The 16,490-nt window shown below is 45.8% G+C and overlaps 2 protein-coding genes across 2 annotated transcripts; both read right to left on the bottom strand.

Moving 5' to 3' along the window:
* Nucleotides 1–950: 950 nt before the first annotated feature.
* LOC110545970 (olfactory receptor 1361-like) lies at nt 951–1,892 on the bottom strand. Its single transcript, XM_021632463.1, has one exon. The coding sequence runs from the start codon at nt 1,887–1,889 to the stop codon at nt 951–953; it is 939 nt and encodes a 312-aa protein (XP_021488138.1). The 5' UTR covers nt 1,890–1,892.
* Nucleotides 1,893–12,984: 11,092 nt separating this feature from the next.
* On the bottom strand, nt 12,985–13,923 carry LOC110545963 (olfactory receptor 1361-like). Its single transcript, XM_021632454.1, has one exon. It carries the CDS (start codon nt 13,921–13,923, stop codon nt 12,985–12,987), a length of 939 nt encoding a protein of 312 aa, XP_021488129.1.
* Nucleotides 13,924–16,490: the final 2,567 nt, after the last annotated feature.

Raw genomic sequence — 16,490 nt, 5'->3', positions numbered from 1 at the left:
GCACAGTGACTCTATGGCTTTCCTGGGGATGGGGGAAGGAAACGGATGCTGTCTTAACCTAAAAGTCTCCGAAGAGGCTCTAAAGAACAGGAGAATTTGAGTGTGGGGGCAGCTGCCCAAGAAGAAGGAGGCAGCCGTTCTGGGTATGTGGACAGCACCTGTGGAACTCAAACTCAAAGGCACACCTCACGCTGCCTCCGCAGTAAGGGAGAGCTGTCTAACCAAATGACAAGAGACTAAAACACATCCGGTGTAATGAAGATCGACTGTGAAGCGCGGGGCCAGCAGGCCCGGCGAGCAGATGTTAGGCCACAGAGAGCTGCCAGTGAGCACTCTGCTCCTGCCCCTACAGATTTCCCTGAGGGTGTCTGGCCCAGTTGTAAGGCCCATTCAGTTTTATTATCTGCCAACCCAGAAAACACATTAGAAACCCAGGTCCCAGTCGGACATTCAGTTTTAACTGGCCGAAGTCAGGCCAGGGACTGATAATTGCATTTTCAAGGCTTCCTCGTGAGAGTAGCGTGCTGCCAGGCTGAGGAAATGAGTGCTTTGCATCCCGAGAACATTTTTCAAAAGGGAAATGCAAAGATTTTGTGAAATAGAGGCTTCCAAAGTGGTCCTGATATTTTTGCCAGGAAAGGGAACACTCATTCTTCTCCTTTTGCTCTGCGGTGCTGAGGAAGAAACATGGCGCTCTATGTGCTGGGTGAGCCTGATTCTGCTAAGCTGCAGCCCGGCTAGAAAGGAAGTTTCGTTGTCCGCTAAACACCCTTATCATAGAATAGTGTTTCACACAGTAAGAGGAGTGAGGTTTAAACTGTGTCAACACTTGTGGGCAAGCGTCTACCAAACACATTTATTCTACTTCTGTTTCTTAAAAATAGATTGCGCCTTGCCCAGGAGGTGGATTTACTTGCCTGAGAGTGGTGCATAGACTCAGGATACATTAGTCAGAAAGAGAGTATCTTCCTGCGGACCACTTTGCACAGCGCCTCTTTCAGGTCCCTGTTCCTCAGGCTGTAGATGAAAGGGTTCAGCATGGGGGTCACCACGGTGTACAGCACAGTGGCTGCCGTGTCCCTCTCAGACGAATGGGCCGACGAGGGGTTGAAGTACACGGCGATGATGGTGCCATAGAAGAGGCAGACCACAGCCAGGTGGGAGCCGCAGGTGGAGAAGGCTTTCCACCTTCCCCTCGGGGACGAGACCCTCAGGACGGCGCAGGCGATGTGGATGTAGGAGATCAGGATGCAGACAAATGGGGTGACCATGATCACAGCCCCCTCTGTAAGAATCATCAGCTCGTTGAGGCGTGTGTCAGAGCAGGAGAGCTTCATCAGGGGAGTCACGTCACAGAAGAAGTGGGGGATGATGTTGTCTGCACAGAATGAAAGTCGAGCCATGAGCAGCGTGTGTAACAGGGCATTCAAACTGGCAGTCGCCCATGATGCAGCCACCATCAGGACACAGAGCTGAAGGGTCATCCTTGCTGTGTAGTGTAAGGGGTGGCAAATGGCCACATAGCGGTCATAGGCCATCACAGCCAGCAAGAAATTGTCCATGTCTGTAAGTTCAAAGAGAAAATACATCTGCGTGAGACAGCCAGAGAAGGAAATGGCCTGACTCCCGAGGATGTGGTTGGCCAGGACCTTGGGGACAGTGGTGGAGGAGAAGCAGACATCCACGAAGGACAGGTTGCTGAGGAAGAAGTACATGGGGGTGTGCAGGCGGGAGTCTGTACCGATGGCCAGGATGATTAGCAGGTTTCCCAGGATGGTGGCCAGGTACATGATGAGGAAGAGCAGGAACAGGAGCTGCTGCTGCTGGGGCTGCGTGGAGAGGCCCAGGAGGAGGAACTCGGAGACGCTGGATTGGTTGGTGCCTCTCATGAGTGTGAGCCCAGGTGAATCGGAGACCATAAAGTCAACACCTAGATGGGCATGGTCACGACGTGATGGGGTGCCACTCGTGGTCACGTTTGCCCTCAGCTCATAGAGTGATGTGCCTGACCACACATCTGCTCCCCAACTCTCAGCCCTGCCATCGGCATCCCTGAGCATCGCTGAGGCCACACAGTCTCTAAGACCAGCATGTGTTTACAACCCTCATCCTCCCCCGACACACACACCTCAGAACAACACCAGAGAAATGGGTTGTTAGTTCTGTGTTTATCGCAGCTGATAAGCAGTGGGTTTGGGGCCTCTGCATTGGCTTCCGGCCTCTGGGAGAAGTTACAAGGAGGTTTCTAAAATAATTCATCTCTGACTAATGGAATGTTTGTGTCTCCACTGCTGTAACCTTACCTGGGGAGAGGTTGGTGCTGTCCAGGGCTGTTCTCCATGACCCAGTGACCAGCTTTGTGGTGTCTTCGAAACACTGGCAAGTCCTAAGCAAGGGAAGAGCAGATGTTTGAGTTCTTGATCTTCCGAATGGGAAAAATGTTCAGAATAATCACAGAACAGTCATTTACAGGAGTCTCTTTGGCCACTGGGACCAGAATCCCTCAGAGCCTCATTAGAGATGAGGAGAGAGAAATTCCGCCTCCACCTTTGGCCCCTTCGGACCCAACAACGATGACGGAGACCGTCAGAGTTTACATGCAAAATGGTGGTTCAAAATGTACAGGATTCAGAAATGAGTCCACACTGGGAGACCCAGACCCCAGGTGGCACTTTTCACAACAGCGCCTCTTATCACCTTTGTGATCTGAGCCTGTGTCTACCGATGCGGAGATGAAATTTTTGTATTCCTGTGTGTTCAATATAACCTTTGCTCCCTTGTGTCTGGTCATGTTTAGCAGTGATCAGCGATGCTGTATCATCTTCAGTTTGAGGCAGGAAAATTAAGTATAATGTTTGGGGCCAATTATAGCGAGACTGTCCCCACCTGCCAGCTGCCCAAATAGTGACATGGGAACTTTTTATAAATACGAAAGCTTGGCCTTAGCTTTGGCTTGTTCCCAACTAGCTCTTATAAGGTAAATTAACCCATTTACATTAAGCTCTGTGCTGCCACTTGGCTCCTTACCTCTCTTCAGTACTGTATGTCCAACTTTCTCTGCATCTGGCTGATGAAACTTCCTGCCTCAGACTCCTTCCCAGAGTTTCTATCTCTGCCCAGAAGTTCCACCTTCTTTTCCTGCCTTTGCTATAGGTCATTCAGCTCTTTATTAAGCCAACGAGAAGGTGAGGAAGTGTGTTTACAAAATATGCTGCAGGTTCTGAGCAATTAGAATAACAGAACTAAAGTTCACTTTCTATTTTCAGTCATGTTTTGCTCAAGATTCATAGTTTTACATCACACACACACAAAAACTGTGCCTACTTTCTAACAGAAAGAATTCCTGTTTGTGTGTAGGGTGGGTGGTTATGTGTATGTGTATATGTGTGTGTGTGTTTGTATGTGCACATGTGTGTTTGTGTATTTGTGTTTGTATGTATGCGTATGTGCCGGGAGCCAAGGCCAGCTAGTGAAAAGTTACAGACAGCTGCAACAAGGTCGTAGGTGAGAGATTTACGTTTCCGGAACCTATGAGACATCTGTGCGTCAGGCTAGACATTTTGGGATATCTTAGCTGACATTCTTGTAGCATCTCTTTTGGTAAACATTCTTGCGGTGTTCTGCATCATCATCAATCACCCTGTTATGTTTTGTAAACTATATTGCTGACACATTTTCCCTTCCTGCCTTCTCCGTATAAAGTTGTGTGAAATTTTTCAAATAAATGAGAGTGAGATCAGACTATAGACTTGCTCTCATTCTTTGTGTCTCCTTGTCTCTGCTTCATTCTTTTCGCCCCTCCTTAGGAACTCGTTGAACTCCAGCTGGACGGGACATAATTGGTGCCCAACGTGAACCGGAGGCACGGGGATTGAATTGAATGTCGTTCTTCGTGGGCCCACACAGTTTCATAGGATCACCGCTTCTACAGGGGAAGTGAGTGAAGATCCTGCCTAAGAGATCTCCACAGAGCCACCCCCCTGTGAGTCTGATCCGAGAGGTAAGTCAGAACGATGGATTATGGGACAAGAGTTGGATAAGCATGACTTCTTCTTTCAGGGTCTCAAGGAGTCCTTCAAGACACGAGGAGTAGGGGTAAATAAAAAAGAAAATCACAAGCTAAAGAGTTGCTTGAAACATTAGAGCAGCCAAACAGGCAGGGAAAAAAAAAAGTATTTCTAAGGTTATTTCAAATGTTCATAAAGGAGCTCAAACAGATTTGTATAATTTAAAAGCAAAAAATAGTTTAGGAGACAAGCTCTCGATAATGAGTATAAAACAGTCAGAGGAAGAAACTGCCAAGTCTCATAATTCAGACTGGCCTCCTGTGCCTGTCTCCCTCTAACCCAAACAACAACAACAACAACAAAAAGACCTCCAGGCGTGCCGGGTAGAAAGCTTAGAGTGGGGGCCCATAGCTCGTAGCTCAGTGAGCAGAGGAATGGGGACACTGCACTTCTTTTTCCCCCTCCCCTACAGCGGGCTAGGCTTGGATGGCTTCATGGCTTGTACAGAACTAGGGTGGATGGGAACACTCACACCCTCAGAATCGGCTGCTGAGCTCAGCGGCATCACCCTGCCCCCTTCCTCTGCTCATCCCTCCTCCCACGGGCTTCAGTCCGAGTGGGCCAAAGGGATGAAGCCACTTCTAGTTTTAAAGATTAAATTGTGTGCACTGATAAATTCTGAGTTTTAAATTTAGTTCTGACTTTTAAAATCATGGTTATGCTCTATAAATTCACTCCTATAGAAAATGGTTTGTTTTAATATTACAAAAACAGGTTTTAAAAAATATTAAAAATGTTTAAAAAGCAGGCACTTGCAGTTGTTTTTTGTCTTTGTCTCTGTGTTTTGTTTTTGTCTGCTGGCTGTCTGTTTTTATTTTTGGTTTCAGTTTGCTCTCGAGGTCTAAAAAACTTGGACAGTTTCCAATCTGATCAAGGGAGTCTGGGGGACGCCCCAGGTCCCGGGGAAGGGGACATGGGGGCTCTGCTCCTTCTGGAATCTATGTATGTATGTGTTTATATGTGGACTTAAAATGATGATATTTTAAAATCTGACTGACGATATTCATATTTTTGGACATGAGACAGTTTAAATCAACACCCCTGAATTTGGTCCTGGACCATCAGAGTTAAACTCTAAAACATTTAAAAATTTATCAGGTATTTTAAAATAATAATCTTTGGACAGTCTAACAAAAAAGTTAAATACAGTTTCTCAACCCTCTGGGGGAGATCAAAAGACCTTGCTATTTATTTTATTAATTTTACAAAATAAAACCAAGTCATGCTGTTTAAGCCAATTAAACAAAAACTGCAGTTATTACAATATGTCATGTAAAAAAAAACCCTATAAAATATGTTGTTCTTCAATTAAAAAGGCTGGAGATTCTTCAATGCAAAATGTTTGCTTAGGTTCTTTTACAGGACAAAAGGAACACAGGGTTATGCATGGTTATATTCAGATCATTGTTAACAATTATATAAAATATATGCCTGGCTGCCAGTACCTAAAATAGATGATTTAATGCTGTTTCTTTCTGGCCAATGGATTTGGTATGGCCAGAATAGTCTATTTTCGCTGAAGGCTGCAGGCTAAATATAGCTCTCTGTTTAATACTAAATAAAACTTTTGTCCTTTAATTTTTTTGCTGTTAAGTTTTAATACAATATGATAGGATTAATAAGATTTGCTAGCCCCTTTATAAATTATGTTTAATTAAAAATTTTTGCTTTGATTTTAGTTTAAAAAGAGCAGATTTAAAGTTATGCTAAAGATTATAGTTGAGTACAAATTAAATTTTACCTAATCTCTTTGTTTAGGTTGGTTTTTTTAAGGTTAATATTAAAATGGGTAACCATAAAGTTTGCCTATACAGATCTACCTAATATTTGGTTCTAAAACATACATTTAAAATATATGCCAAAATTAAAGATTATAACATCCTGTTTTATAGGATGCAGTTTAGAGCAGATGATAAAGGTAGAAAAAGAGTAACTCAAATATGCTGGCTCTCAGACTTGTCAAAGATCTGAAAAATATGGCATTTTAACATATGTAAGTTTATTATGACAGAGTCCAACCTGTTGCGCCACAAGAAAATAAATTAATTCAGTTTTTATAGATGCAACCTATAGTCTTTCCATTTTAAACAAAAGTTATTCCAATTGTTGATACTTTAACGGTATTTACTGATGATTCATTATCTGGTGTTGCTGCCTGTACTTATGAAAAGAAAAACAATGTCTTTTCAAGTGTCTAGCACATCTGCGCAAATAGCAGAGTTATCTGCAGTATTGGCCATGTTTCATGTTTTTAATAAGCAGTCTTTAAACATTTTTCAGATAGTGCATATGTAGCTCAGTCTTTGCCTAGATAGAGACTTCAGGTCAAATTCAGATATTTTCTCTTGCTGGAATTTTATTTTTACAAATTCAAAACTTGATACAAGAAAGAAACTTTCCCTTTTCATAGGACATTTAAGGGCTCATTCTAATTTGCCAGGACCCCTATTTAAAAAAATTTTTTTTCATTGGCAGATAAAGCCACCAAAGCTTATTGTTCACAGTTAAAAAGAGCCCAGGATGTCCATAACATGCATCATCTTAATAGTCAAACCTTGAGACTTAAGTATGGGTTGACTAAGAAACAGGCACGTACTATAATCAAGGCTTGCAGTTCTTGTCCTCTGTTTCAGCCTCTTCCTCGTTTGGGAGTCAATCCTAAAAGGACTGATTCCAAATCAGATTTGGCAAATGGGTATTACTCATATTCCTAAATTTAAAAATTAAAATATGTACATGTTTGTATAGATACTTATTCTGGATTTATTTTTGCCACTCCTCAACCAGGAGAAGCTGCAAAAAATGTTATTGCTCATTGTCTACAGGCTTTTAATGTTCTAAGAGTTCCTAAGCAATTTAAAAACTGACAATGAAGCAAGATATAATAACAAATCTTTTAAAAGATTTTGTCAACAGTTTCAAGTTTCTCATATAACTGGAATACCTTACAATCCTCAAGGACTAGGCATGCTAGAATGTGCCCACTAAACAATTAAGATTTACTTGCAAAAAACAAAAAAGGGGGAGCCACTCCCCTGGACACCTAAATTAAAAAAAAAATAGATATGAATTTTTAAAAATTGGATAAGCATGGTAAACCTACAGCAGATGAATTTTAGCATGCAGAAAAACAAACAAACAAACAAACAAAAACTTTTGCTAAAGTAAAATGGAGGAATCCTTTAACAAATCAATGGCATGGACCCAACCCTGTACTCATATGGGGACGAGGAGCTGTCTGTGTATTTTTCCGAAGGAAAGTGATGCAGCTTGATGGCTACTGGAACACCTGGTATGACAAGTGGATGAGGAGTTTTCTCCTGAGAATGATAAAGATGTCGAAGAAGACCCCGCCAGTCAAGATGACTGCTATGGGCTGTCCTCAAGGAAGAATGTTGCTTTTACATGGACTGTTCTGGGGTTGTGAAAGACAGCATGGCTAAAGTTAGAGAGGGCTTAGAGAGGAGAAAAAGACAGAGAGAACAAGAGGAAAGTTGGTTTCATAATTGGTTTTCAACCTCTCCCTGGCTCACTACTCTCCTACCTTCAATCTTGGGACCCATGGTGGGCTTCCTTCTCATATCTTTCGGCCCATGGGCCATCCAAAGGCTTACTAGCTTTGTAAAACAGGAAATTGACTCCCTGGCATCTAAACCCATACAAGTTCATTATCACAGACTTGATTTGGCTGACAGAGGCTAACCCTAGCCCGAGGAAAACTGGTAACAGTCCATCACATGGGTCTTCATTGTGTTTGGCTCTCATGAAAACAGCATAAAACTCAGATAAATGCTTGCCTGATGTGGCATGGGCACCATAGGGGTGTAGGACAAGGTACCGCAGGGGAAGGACCCAATTGTCCGCTTCTGAGTTCCCCGAGAAGCAAACCTGATTGCATAGAGGTTGGTGTCTGATTACCCCTAACCACAACCTGCTGGGGATACCCTCAGGTGTTGATGGGGTCTTCCTTTCCTCCCCAAAAAGACACCCAAAAAGGCTGCAAAACGCCCTGGGAGGATCAGATCTCTACTTCCCCCTTCTGGTTAATGCCCACTGTCTTCAAAAGACCTCATGTTCAGAACCTACCTGCTAGCCTCTTAAATTATTTGAGAAAGGGAGGAGATGCTGGGAGCCAAGGCCAGCTAGTGGAAAGTTACAGACAGCTGCAACAAGGTCATAGGTGAGAGATTTACGTTTCCGGAACCTATGAGACATCTGTGCGTCAGGCTAGACATTTTGAGATATCTTAGCTGACATTCTTGTAGCATCTCTTTTAGTAAACATTCTTGCGGTGTTCTGCATCATCATCAATCACCCTGTTATGTCTTGTAAACTATATTGCTGACACATTTTCCCTTCCTGCCTTCTCCCTATAAAGTTGTGTGAAAGTTTTCAAATAAACGAGAGCGAGATCAGACTATAGACTTGCTCTCATTCTTTGTGTCTCCTTGTCTCTGCTTCATTCTTTTCGCCCCCTCCTTAGGAACTCGTTGAACTCCCGCTGGATGGGACAGATTTGAGTCATTTTCTGATGACTTTCTATTTTCAGTCATGTTTTGCTCAAGATTCATAGTTTTACATCACACACACACAAAAATTGTGCCTACTTTCTAACAAAAAGAATTCCTGTTTGTGTGTCGGATGGGTGGTTATGTGTATGTGTGTATGTGTGTGTGTTTGTATGTGCATGTGTGTTTGTGTATATGTGTTTATATGTACGCGTATGTTTGTGTATGTGTGCACATGTGTGTATGTGTATATGTGGGTGGGTCTGTTTGTATTGTGTGCATTTGGGAGTGTGTGTGTGTCTGTATGTACAGGGGGTATGTCTTTGTGTTGGGGTGGGTGTGTATGTGTATATATGGGATTTCGTATGCATATTGGAGACCCAAAGTTGGTGTCAGATGTCCAAGTTACTGTTCTGGTGTTGTGAAGAGACATTATGGCCAGGTAACTCTTACAAAGGAAAACAGTTAGTTGGGGCCTTGCATTAAGTTTTAGAAGGTTAGTCCATGATCATCATATTGGAAAGCAGACAGGCAGGGCTCTGGATCAGTGGCTGAGAGCTTTACATCCTGATTCACAGACAGACAGACACACAGACACAGGGAGGGGGGGGTACTAGTGGAGATTTCTGAAACCTCAGTGCCCATCCCCATAGCACACCTCCCACAACAAGGCCACACCTCCTAATCCTCCCCTAAACCGTCCACCAACTAAGGACTAGACATTAAAGTACAGGAGACTGTGGGGGCCTGTCTCACACAGACCACCGAATCACGTAGCTTCCTCAGTTGTTCTCCGCCTGAGATTGCTGAACTCGGCGGGAACCGATTCTGGCTAGTCTACCTAGCCAACTTGCCCTGGGGCTCTCCCTCCCCTGCCTCCCTAGGCTGGATTACAGGTAGCCACCCCCAGCCTGGCTCTCCATGGGTTAGGAGTCTGGACTCACTCCTCATCGTTGCACAAGCGCTTATACACTGAGCCTTCTGCAAAATCCTGACGGGACGGGAAAGAGTTTTTAAAACACGAATCTTGATCCACCAGTGGGTGAATGTCTGATAAACAAATTGTACTAAGCATTCCTGAGGTTGGGAGCATTGGGACCAGAGCCAGCAAACGATGTGACATTTGCCTCAGAAAAGCAAAGGGCAGCGCCCAGCTGCCATTATTCAACAAAATCGATGATCTTCCGAGGCTGGGTTCTCTAGAGAAACAGAACCAACAGATGAAAGTACATATTCTGATATATAAACACACAGACACACACACACACACACACACACACACACACACACAGCTCAGGGGAAAGACCTAGTCTCAACACCAAGTAGAATGAACCCTGTTGATTCTCTGTAGTAACAATCATTGAGGCTTCTAGCCGCACCTCCGACTAAGTGGCTTTAAGAAGCAGCAACTTCTATCTTCTTCTGTTTGTTGGCCCGTGTGTCCACTGTGGGCACCAGGACTTGGCACCAGCTGCTGCTTCTCATGCCCACTCTCCTTGTGCTCTTCCTGGGCCACAGCATGCAGGGTCTGCTGGGGGCATAGACTCTACAGGAGAGCGTCACATCTTTCCTTTGTAACTCATGTGGCCGAGGGCAAGGGTCAGGAGGGGCAACTGTCTGCCAGAGGCCACAGCAGAGGTGGAAACCTTGTTTTTACAGGGGAGTGAAGGACAGAGGCCTGTTTCTAAGTTTATTACAGAAACTAACAACAGCCGTGCTTCTGAGAAATTACAGACCTGGATTGCATTAATTACATTTAGCCAATGTTTTGAAACAGGACTTCCTGGAGCAGAAGTAGTCTCAAACTTTTGATGTAGCTGAGGCTGACATAGAATCTTGATCCTTCTGTGTTTACCTTCTGTGTGCTGGAATTACAGGTATGAGCCACCACACACTTTCTTAAGGCAAAACAACAAAGTCTCACGACCTGGCACATGCCTGAGAAATGGTAATTTAAGGGCACAGCAAAATCCATCTGAGAGACAGATGGAGAGAGAAAGTAAGGTTTTCAAAGGGTAATTATAAAAGTGGGCTGGAATCTAAGTCAGCGGTAGAGTGCTTCACACACCCAAGTGCTGGAAAAAACACTAATATAATAGACAAAGCAACTTAGAGGCTGAGCAACAGCAGGGTTTCAGTCCTCAGCCAGGCTTAGCTGTTCCTGCTCTTGTCAAATCTCATTACAGTTAAAATGTCAGATGTGGGCTGGAGGGGTTGCTCGGTGGTTAGAGCCCTTGCAAAGGTCCTAAGCTCAATCCCCAGCACCCACGCTGTGGCTCACAACTGCCTGTAACTCCAGTTCCAGGTGTCCCTGGGCACAGGGCCATGGTGCACGTCCATCCATCAGACAAAACAATTGTACAAATAAACTTATATATAAATCCCCAAAACTTTATTAAAAATAAACACATAGCAAGAAGGTTAGATGGAAATGAAAGTAGATACAAAAGATATTTCACATGCAGAATTATTTTAGGAAAGTAGACAGAGCTCAGATCTGGGTGGTGGGCTTGCAAAGTGATGCCCCTTGCTTTTGCTTCTCCTTCAAATGTCCCCAGATCGTATATATTTCATAAGGGACATGTTTTACACCGGTAGCAGCACCCTCGAAGAAACAAGGGTTTAGACGGAGTTTAAATCACATCGGCAAAATCTTACGTCACAGATGTTTAGACAGACACAAGCAACTGCAAAGGAAAGCGAGGTCGATGAGAAGACACAGGGGCTGAGCAATGTGTCTGTGGGACTTTAGAAATGTTTCTTCTTTCCTCTTTATAAGTATCTTCATTTTCTTAAAAAAAAAAAAAAGGCAAAAAACTGTCTTCCAGTAGACACTCTGAGGAGCTGTGAAGAGGGCAGGAGATGGCTCTGGGAGGCAGCGTCCCCCCTCCCCACCCCGTGCTGTCCCAGCTTGAAAGCAAACAGAAGCTCCAGTCACGCTTTTGCATCCGTTTGGCACTGCTGCCTTTGTTGCTCTTCTTTTAACGGAAGCTGACTGTTGCCTTCGCTTAAGGACTTGGCGGGAGCAGTGTGCGTGAGGCTCGGCGGCTCGGTGGGGAAGGGCTTTCCCTGGGCTTGGTTCACCAGAGCATCCATGGTCTGGAGAGACCTGGTGGCGAGTCTGAGCAGAGGGAACATCGAATGCTGCTGTCCTCACACCCCGCACACGACCTTAGCTCCTCTTTGGGGGCCTGAAGTCATGTCCCGCTGACATGCTGTTACTTAAGGTGGTCCTCGCATTTCACAAAGTGCTTTTGTGGCCCGACCTCTGTGAAGACCGTAACGAAGGACACGCGAAGGAGGCCGAGGTAAATCCTCCACCATCCACCGCTCGACACCGTTGCCCACTCTTCAGGGCTCCTGGGTCACCTATCAGTGTGGAGACACCATGAGAGACACTCGGGTGAGCTCAGCGTTCAACTGCACCCGTAACACACGGCTGCTTAACGGAACAGCTCTTAGGGGCAGGTGAGGCGGCTCAGTGGATAAAAGCACTTGCCACAAGGCTCGACGGTGTGAGTTGGATTTCTGGGACCCACAAAGCTGAAAAGAGATAACTGGCTCCTGTAAGTTGTCCTCTGACCTCTGCCTTACATGCCATGTCATGCATGCATACACACACACACAATTAGATATTTTTGTTTGTCTGTATTTGAGACAGGGCTCACTAGGTAGCCTTGGCTGGCCCGGAACTCTCTATGTAGACCAGGCTCCCCTTGAACTCACGGAGTTCCACCTGCCTCTACGTGTGGCACCATGCTTAGCTCAAGAATAAGTCTTATTGCAAACCGGAGACGGTCTGTGAGATGTTCGCCTTCCTGACATGAGGGACTGACTTGATACTCAGAACCACTGTAAAGGGCAGGACACAGTGGAGGGCGTTTGTTCCCAGTGCTAAGGGCATGAAAACAAGCGGATTCCAGGGGTACACTGGCCGGCCTCGCCTAACTAATGAGCCGAAGGTCCCCCGAGAGGCACTGCCTTCAAAATAGGGTGTATGGCTCCTGAGAAATGACACCCCGGACTGACCTCTGTTCACACATTCACAAACATATGCTGAACATAGGAACATGCAGCAGGAGAAACAGACAGATGGACATACAAAAAGGAGTGACTTGACTTTGCAGATAAAATTATTTTAAAGTGAGTATGCATGACTGCAGACTGCATGTAGGTCAGTGGTTGAGCTCTTACCCAGAATGTGCACTGCCCTGAGTTCCATCCCTAGAACCCCAAACAAAGCGCCAAGGCCCCGTCACTTGGTCAGTTCACTCCTGCACCTGTGTGTGAATGAGGGTGTCCTAACAAACGAGAAACAACTTGTTTTTGTTTTTGTTTTTGACTGACCTTAGCACAGTCCAGTTGCTAAGCTGAAAGGTGACATGCAACAAGAATCGGTCCCAATCTTCTCATGAAACAGAAAAGGTCCTGTGGACCACTTTGCACAGCGCCTCTTTCAGGTCCCTGTTCCTCAGGCTGTAGATGAAAGGGTTCAGCATGGGGGTCACCACGGTGTACAGCACAGTGGCTGCCGTGTCCCTCTCAGACGAATGGGCCGACGAGGGGTTGAAGTACACGGCGATGATGGTGCCATAGAAGAGGCAGACCACAGCCAGGTGGGAGCCACAGGTGGAGAAGGCTTTCCACCTTCCCCTCGGGGACGAGACCCTCAGGACGGCGCAGGCGATGTGGATGTAGGAGATCAGGATGCAGACAAATGGGGTGACCATGATCACAGCCCCCTCCGTAAGAATCATCAGCTCGTTGAGGCGTGTGTCAGAGCAGGAGAGCTTCAGCAGGGGAGTCACGTCACAGAAGAAGTGGGGGATGATGTTGTCTGCACAGAATGAGAGTCGAGCCATGAGCAGCGTGTGTAACAGGACATTCAGATTAGCGATGAGCCACGATGCAGCCACCATCAGGACACAGAGCTGAAGGGTCATCCTTGCTGTGTAGTGTAAGGGGTGGCAAATGGCCACATAGCGGTCATAGGCCATCACAGCCAGCAAGAAATTGTCCATGTCCACAAACATGAAAAGGAAATACATTTGCGTGAGACAGCCAGAGAAGGAAATGGCCTGACTCCTGAGGATATGGTTGGCCAGGACCTTGGGGACAGTGGTGGAGGAGAAGCAGACATCCACGAAGGACAGGTTGCTGAGGAAGAAGTACATGGGGGTGTGCAGGCGGGAGTCTGTGCCGATGGCCAGGATGATGAGCAGGTTTCCCAGGACGGTGGCCAGGTACATGATGAGGAAGAGCAGGAACAGGAGCTGCTGCTGCTGGGGCTGCGTGGAGAGGCCCAGGAGGAGGAACTCGGAGACGCTGGACTGATTGGTGCCTCTCATTGGACTATGAGCATGCAAAGATGATTAAGTCCTAAGGCCTGGGGACACTGGTGAAGACTGGACAACTAAAATTACAGAGAAATAGGTCAGAGAAGCTAGTGAGAGCGTGAGCCCTCTGCTCCCTGCAGCGGCTTTGCGTCCTCATTAGCACAGTGAGACAGCTTGTTTATGGGGTGCGTGACATCCCAGGAGGCACACTGGACAGCTTATGGCGGTTCCTGTCAGTGGGTTCCTGATCACACAGCATGCTGCTTGAGCTTTCTACTACTTCTGTTCTTTGAGACAGGGCCCCCTGTATTGTCCAGGGTGGCCTCGAATCCTCCTGACTCTGCCTCCCAGAGTTCATGGGTGACATGACCACAGGTACCTGACCATAGAATGTTTTTCTCTTTAGAAGTGTAATTTTTACAAATTACAGATGTAAAAAGATCTAGCGGAGTTAGGAGGGAGGAGGTAGTGGCCTGGAATCCCAGTGTGCAGAAGGCAGGGGCAGGAGAATCAAAGGTTTAAAGTCGTCAGCCTCCTAGCCAATCTGGGGATGCCTAAGTTACATGCAATTTCATATAAAGGTCTACCAAGGGATCGATGAACAAAGAAATTGTGTTGTGTGTATATACACACTGTGGTGTTTTATTTAAAACTACGAACAAAATTGGAGCAACTGAAGGAGAAAGGATGGAACAATATTAACATGTTAGGTGAAATATGCTAGACTCAGAAGAAAACTACATTTCGTTTGTTGGAGACAGGGTTTCTCCGTGGAGTCCTGGCTGTCCTGGAACTCGCTCTGTAGACCAGGCTTGAACTCACAGAAACCCGCCTGCCGCTGACTCCCAGGTGCTGGGATTAAAAGTGTGCGCCACCACTGCCCAGCTACATTTCTTTTCAAATGGAAAAACAAAAGCAGGGCCAGGGACATGGTGGCACACACCTTTAATCCCAGTACTCCAGAAGCAGGCAGATCTCTGTGAGTTCAAGGCCAGCCTGGTCCACATAGCGAGTCTCAGTATAGCTAGAGTTATATAGAAAGATCCTATCTTCTGTACTTAATTAATTAATATTACTTTTAATAATGCATAATAATAAAAAACATTAAAGGAGAAGGGGACCTACCTCAAGGGACAGGGAGACCAGAGGGGATGCAAAAGATAGTAAAAGATGAAATGATTTGCTGGTGATCAAAGTACATTTTATACATGTGTAAAAATGGCATAATGACATTATTATTTTGTACAAGTAATCTATATTAACAATAAAATATAAAACTACAACAAATACACACACAGAGGAGCTGCCACAGGGGCTGACAGGTAGCAAGCATTTACACCCAGTGTTGCTGATGTCATCATGATGTTGATCGGGAGGAAACATGGGCTCTCCATCCTGTCTATTCTGAAAAAAAATCACACATTCCTGACCTTTTTCCTCTCAGGTCCTAATCATCAGCCTCATCCAAAACCACTCCCAGAGCGATAATCACATTGCGCTGCTCTCTAGACTCATGTCTACAGCGCTCACCTCTGAGTTTTGAGCCGGGACTTCAGCTGTGTGCACTGAGCTGACCTTACAGAATTAAAGCAGAAAGGATGAATGGGGAAGTATGGGCAGAAAGCTGGACTACCCATCGTCAGGATTCCAGAACCTGACAAGGCCAACGCCGGTTATAATGCGTGATTATAAACAATGGCCAGTGACCTCAGGACCATTTCCACGGCTCCACTTAAGACTATGGGGTGTCCCTTGAAGGCTTCACTTCCAATATGCAGTTCCTGATGAATTCCTACTGACCTGAGTTTAAGAGCCAATGGCAGTCCTCGAGTCACCAGAAGCGTTGGATTTGCTTCACTTTTTCTCCGTGGCCAGACGTTGTTGGTTGAGGGGTGAGACTTGTTATTGTTCTTGCCGTCTGTGGGGAGGCTCTGGAGAGCGAGCTCAGCCCTCAGAACCAGAAGGACATCTGGGAGAGTCACGGGGCAAGCTCTTCAGAGGAGCTGCTGTGGCCACGAGGGCCACAGTCCCTGAGAGCCTCGTTAGAGAGCAGACAGCAGTTTGTCCTCTCTCCTCCTTGCGCTCTGTGGGGTCCAGGACTGATAATAAAGATGTGCCACCTGAGTTAGGCAGCGTCTTCTCAGGACTTAACGACACTGGAGATGGTGGAATACTGGGGGTAAATACACACAAAACCCTCTGGAACAGAAAAAAATCAGAATTCAGTGTTTTCTCCCCTACCTACCTGGTCCAAGTACTGTTGAGAAATATGATGCCATCTAAGAATTAAGAGACTAAGCCAGGCAATGGTGGCACATGCCTTTAATCCTAGCACTCAGGAGGCAGAGGCAGACAGATCTCTGTGAGTTCAAGGCCAGCCTGGTCTACAAAGCAAGTCCAGGACAGCCAAGGCTCCACAGAGAAACCCTGTCTCGGAAAAAATAAAAAAACAAAAACAAACAAACAAAAAGTACACTTTCTGCTCTTACAGAGGCCTGGGTCCAACTCCCAGCCCCCACACAGTACCCCACACCCACCCATAACTCTAGTTCCAAGGGCGCCAACGCCCTCTTCGGCTT

The sequence above is a fragment of the Meriones unguiculatus genome, chromosome 11 (assembly GCF_030254825.1).
Source record: "Meriones unguiculatus strain TT.TT164.6M chromosome 11, Bangor_MerUng_6.1, whole genome shotgun sequence".
NCBI classification, from domain to species: domain Eukaryota; kingdom Metazoa; phylum Chordata; class Mammalia; order Rodentia; family Muridae; genus Meriones; species Meriones unguiculatus.
This window is presented reverse-complemented; position numbering and strand designations above follow the sequence as displayed.

Excerpts from the sequence above, each read along its gene's own strand:
- LOC110545970 (XM_021632463.1), bottom strand. The coding sequence starts at position 1,889 with ATGAGAGGCACCAACCAATCCAGCGTCTCCGAGTTCCTCCTCCTGGGC.
- LOC110545963 (XM_021632454.1), bottom strand. The coding sequence starts at position 13,923 with ATGAGAGGCACCAATCAGTCCAGCGTCTCCGAGTTCCTCCTCCTGGGC.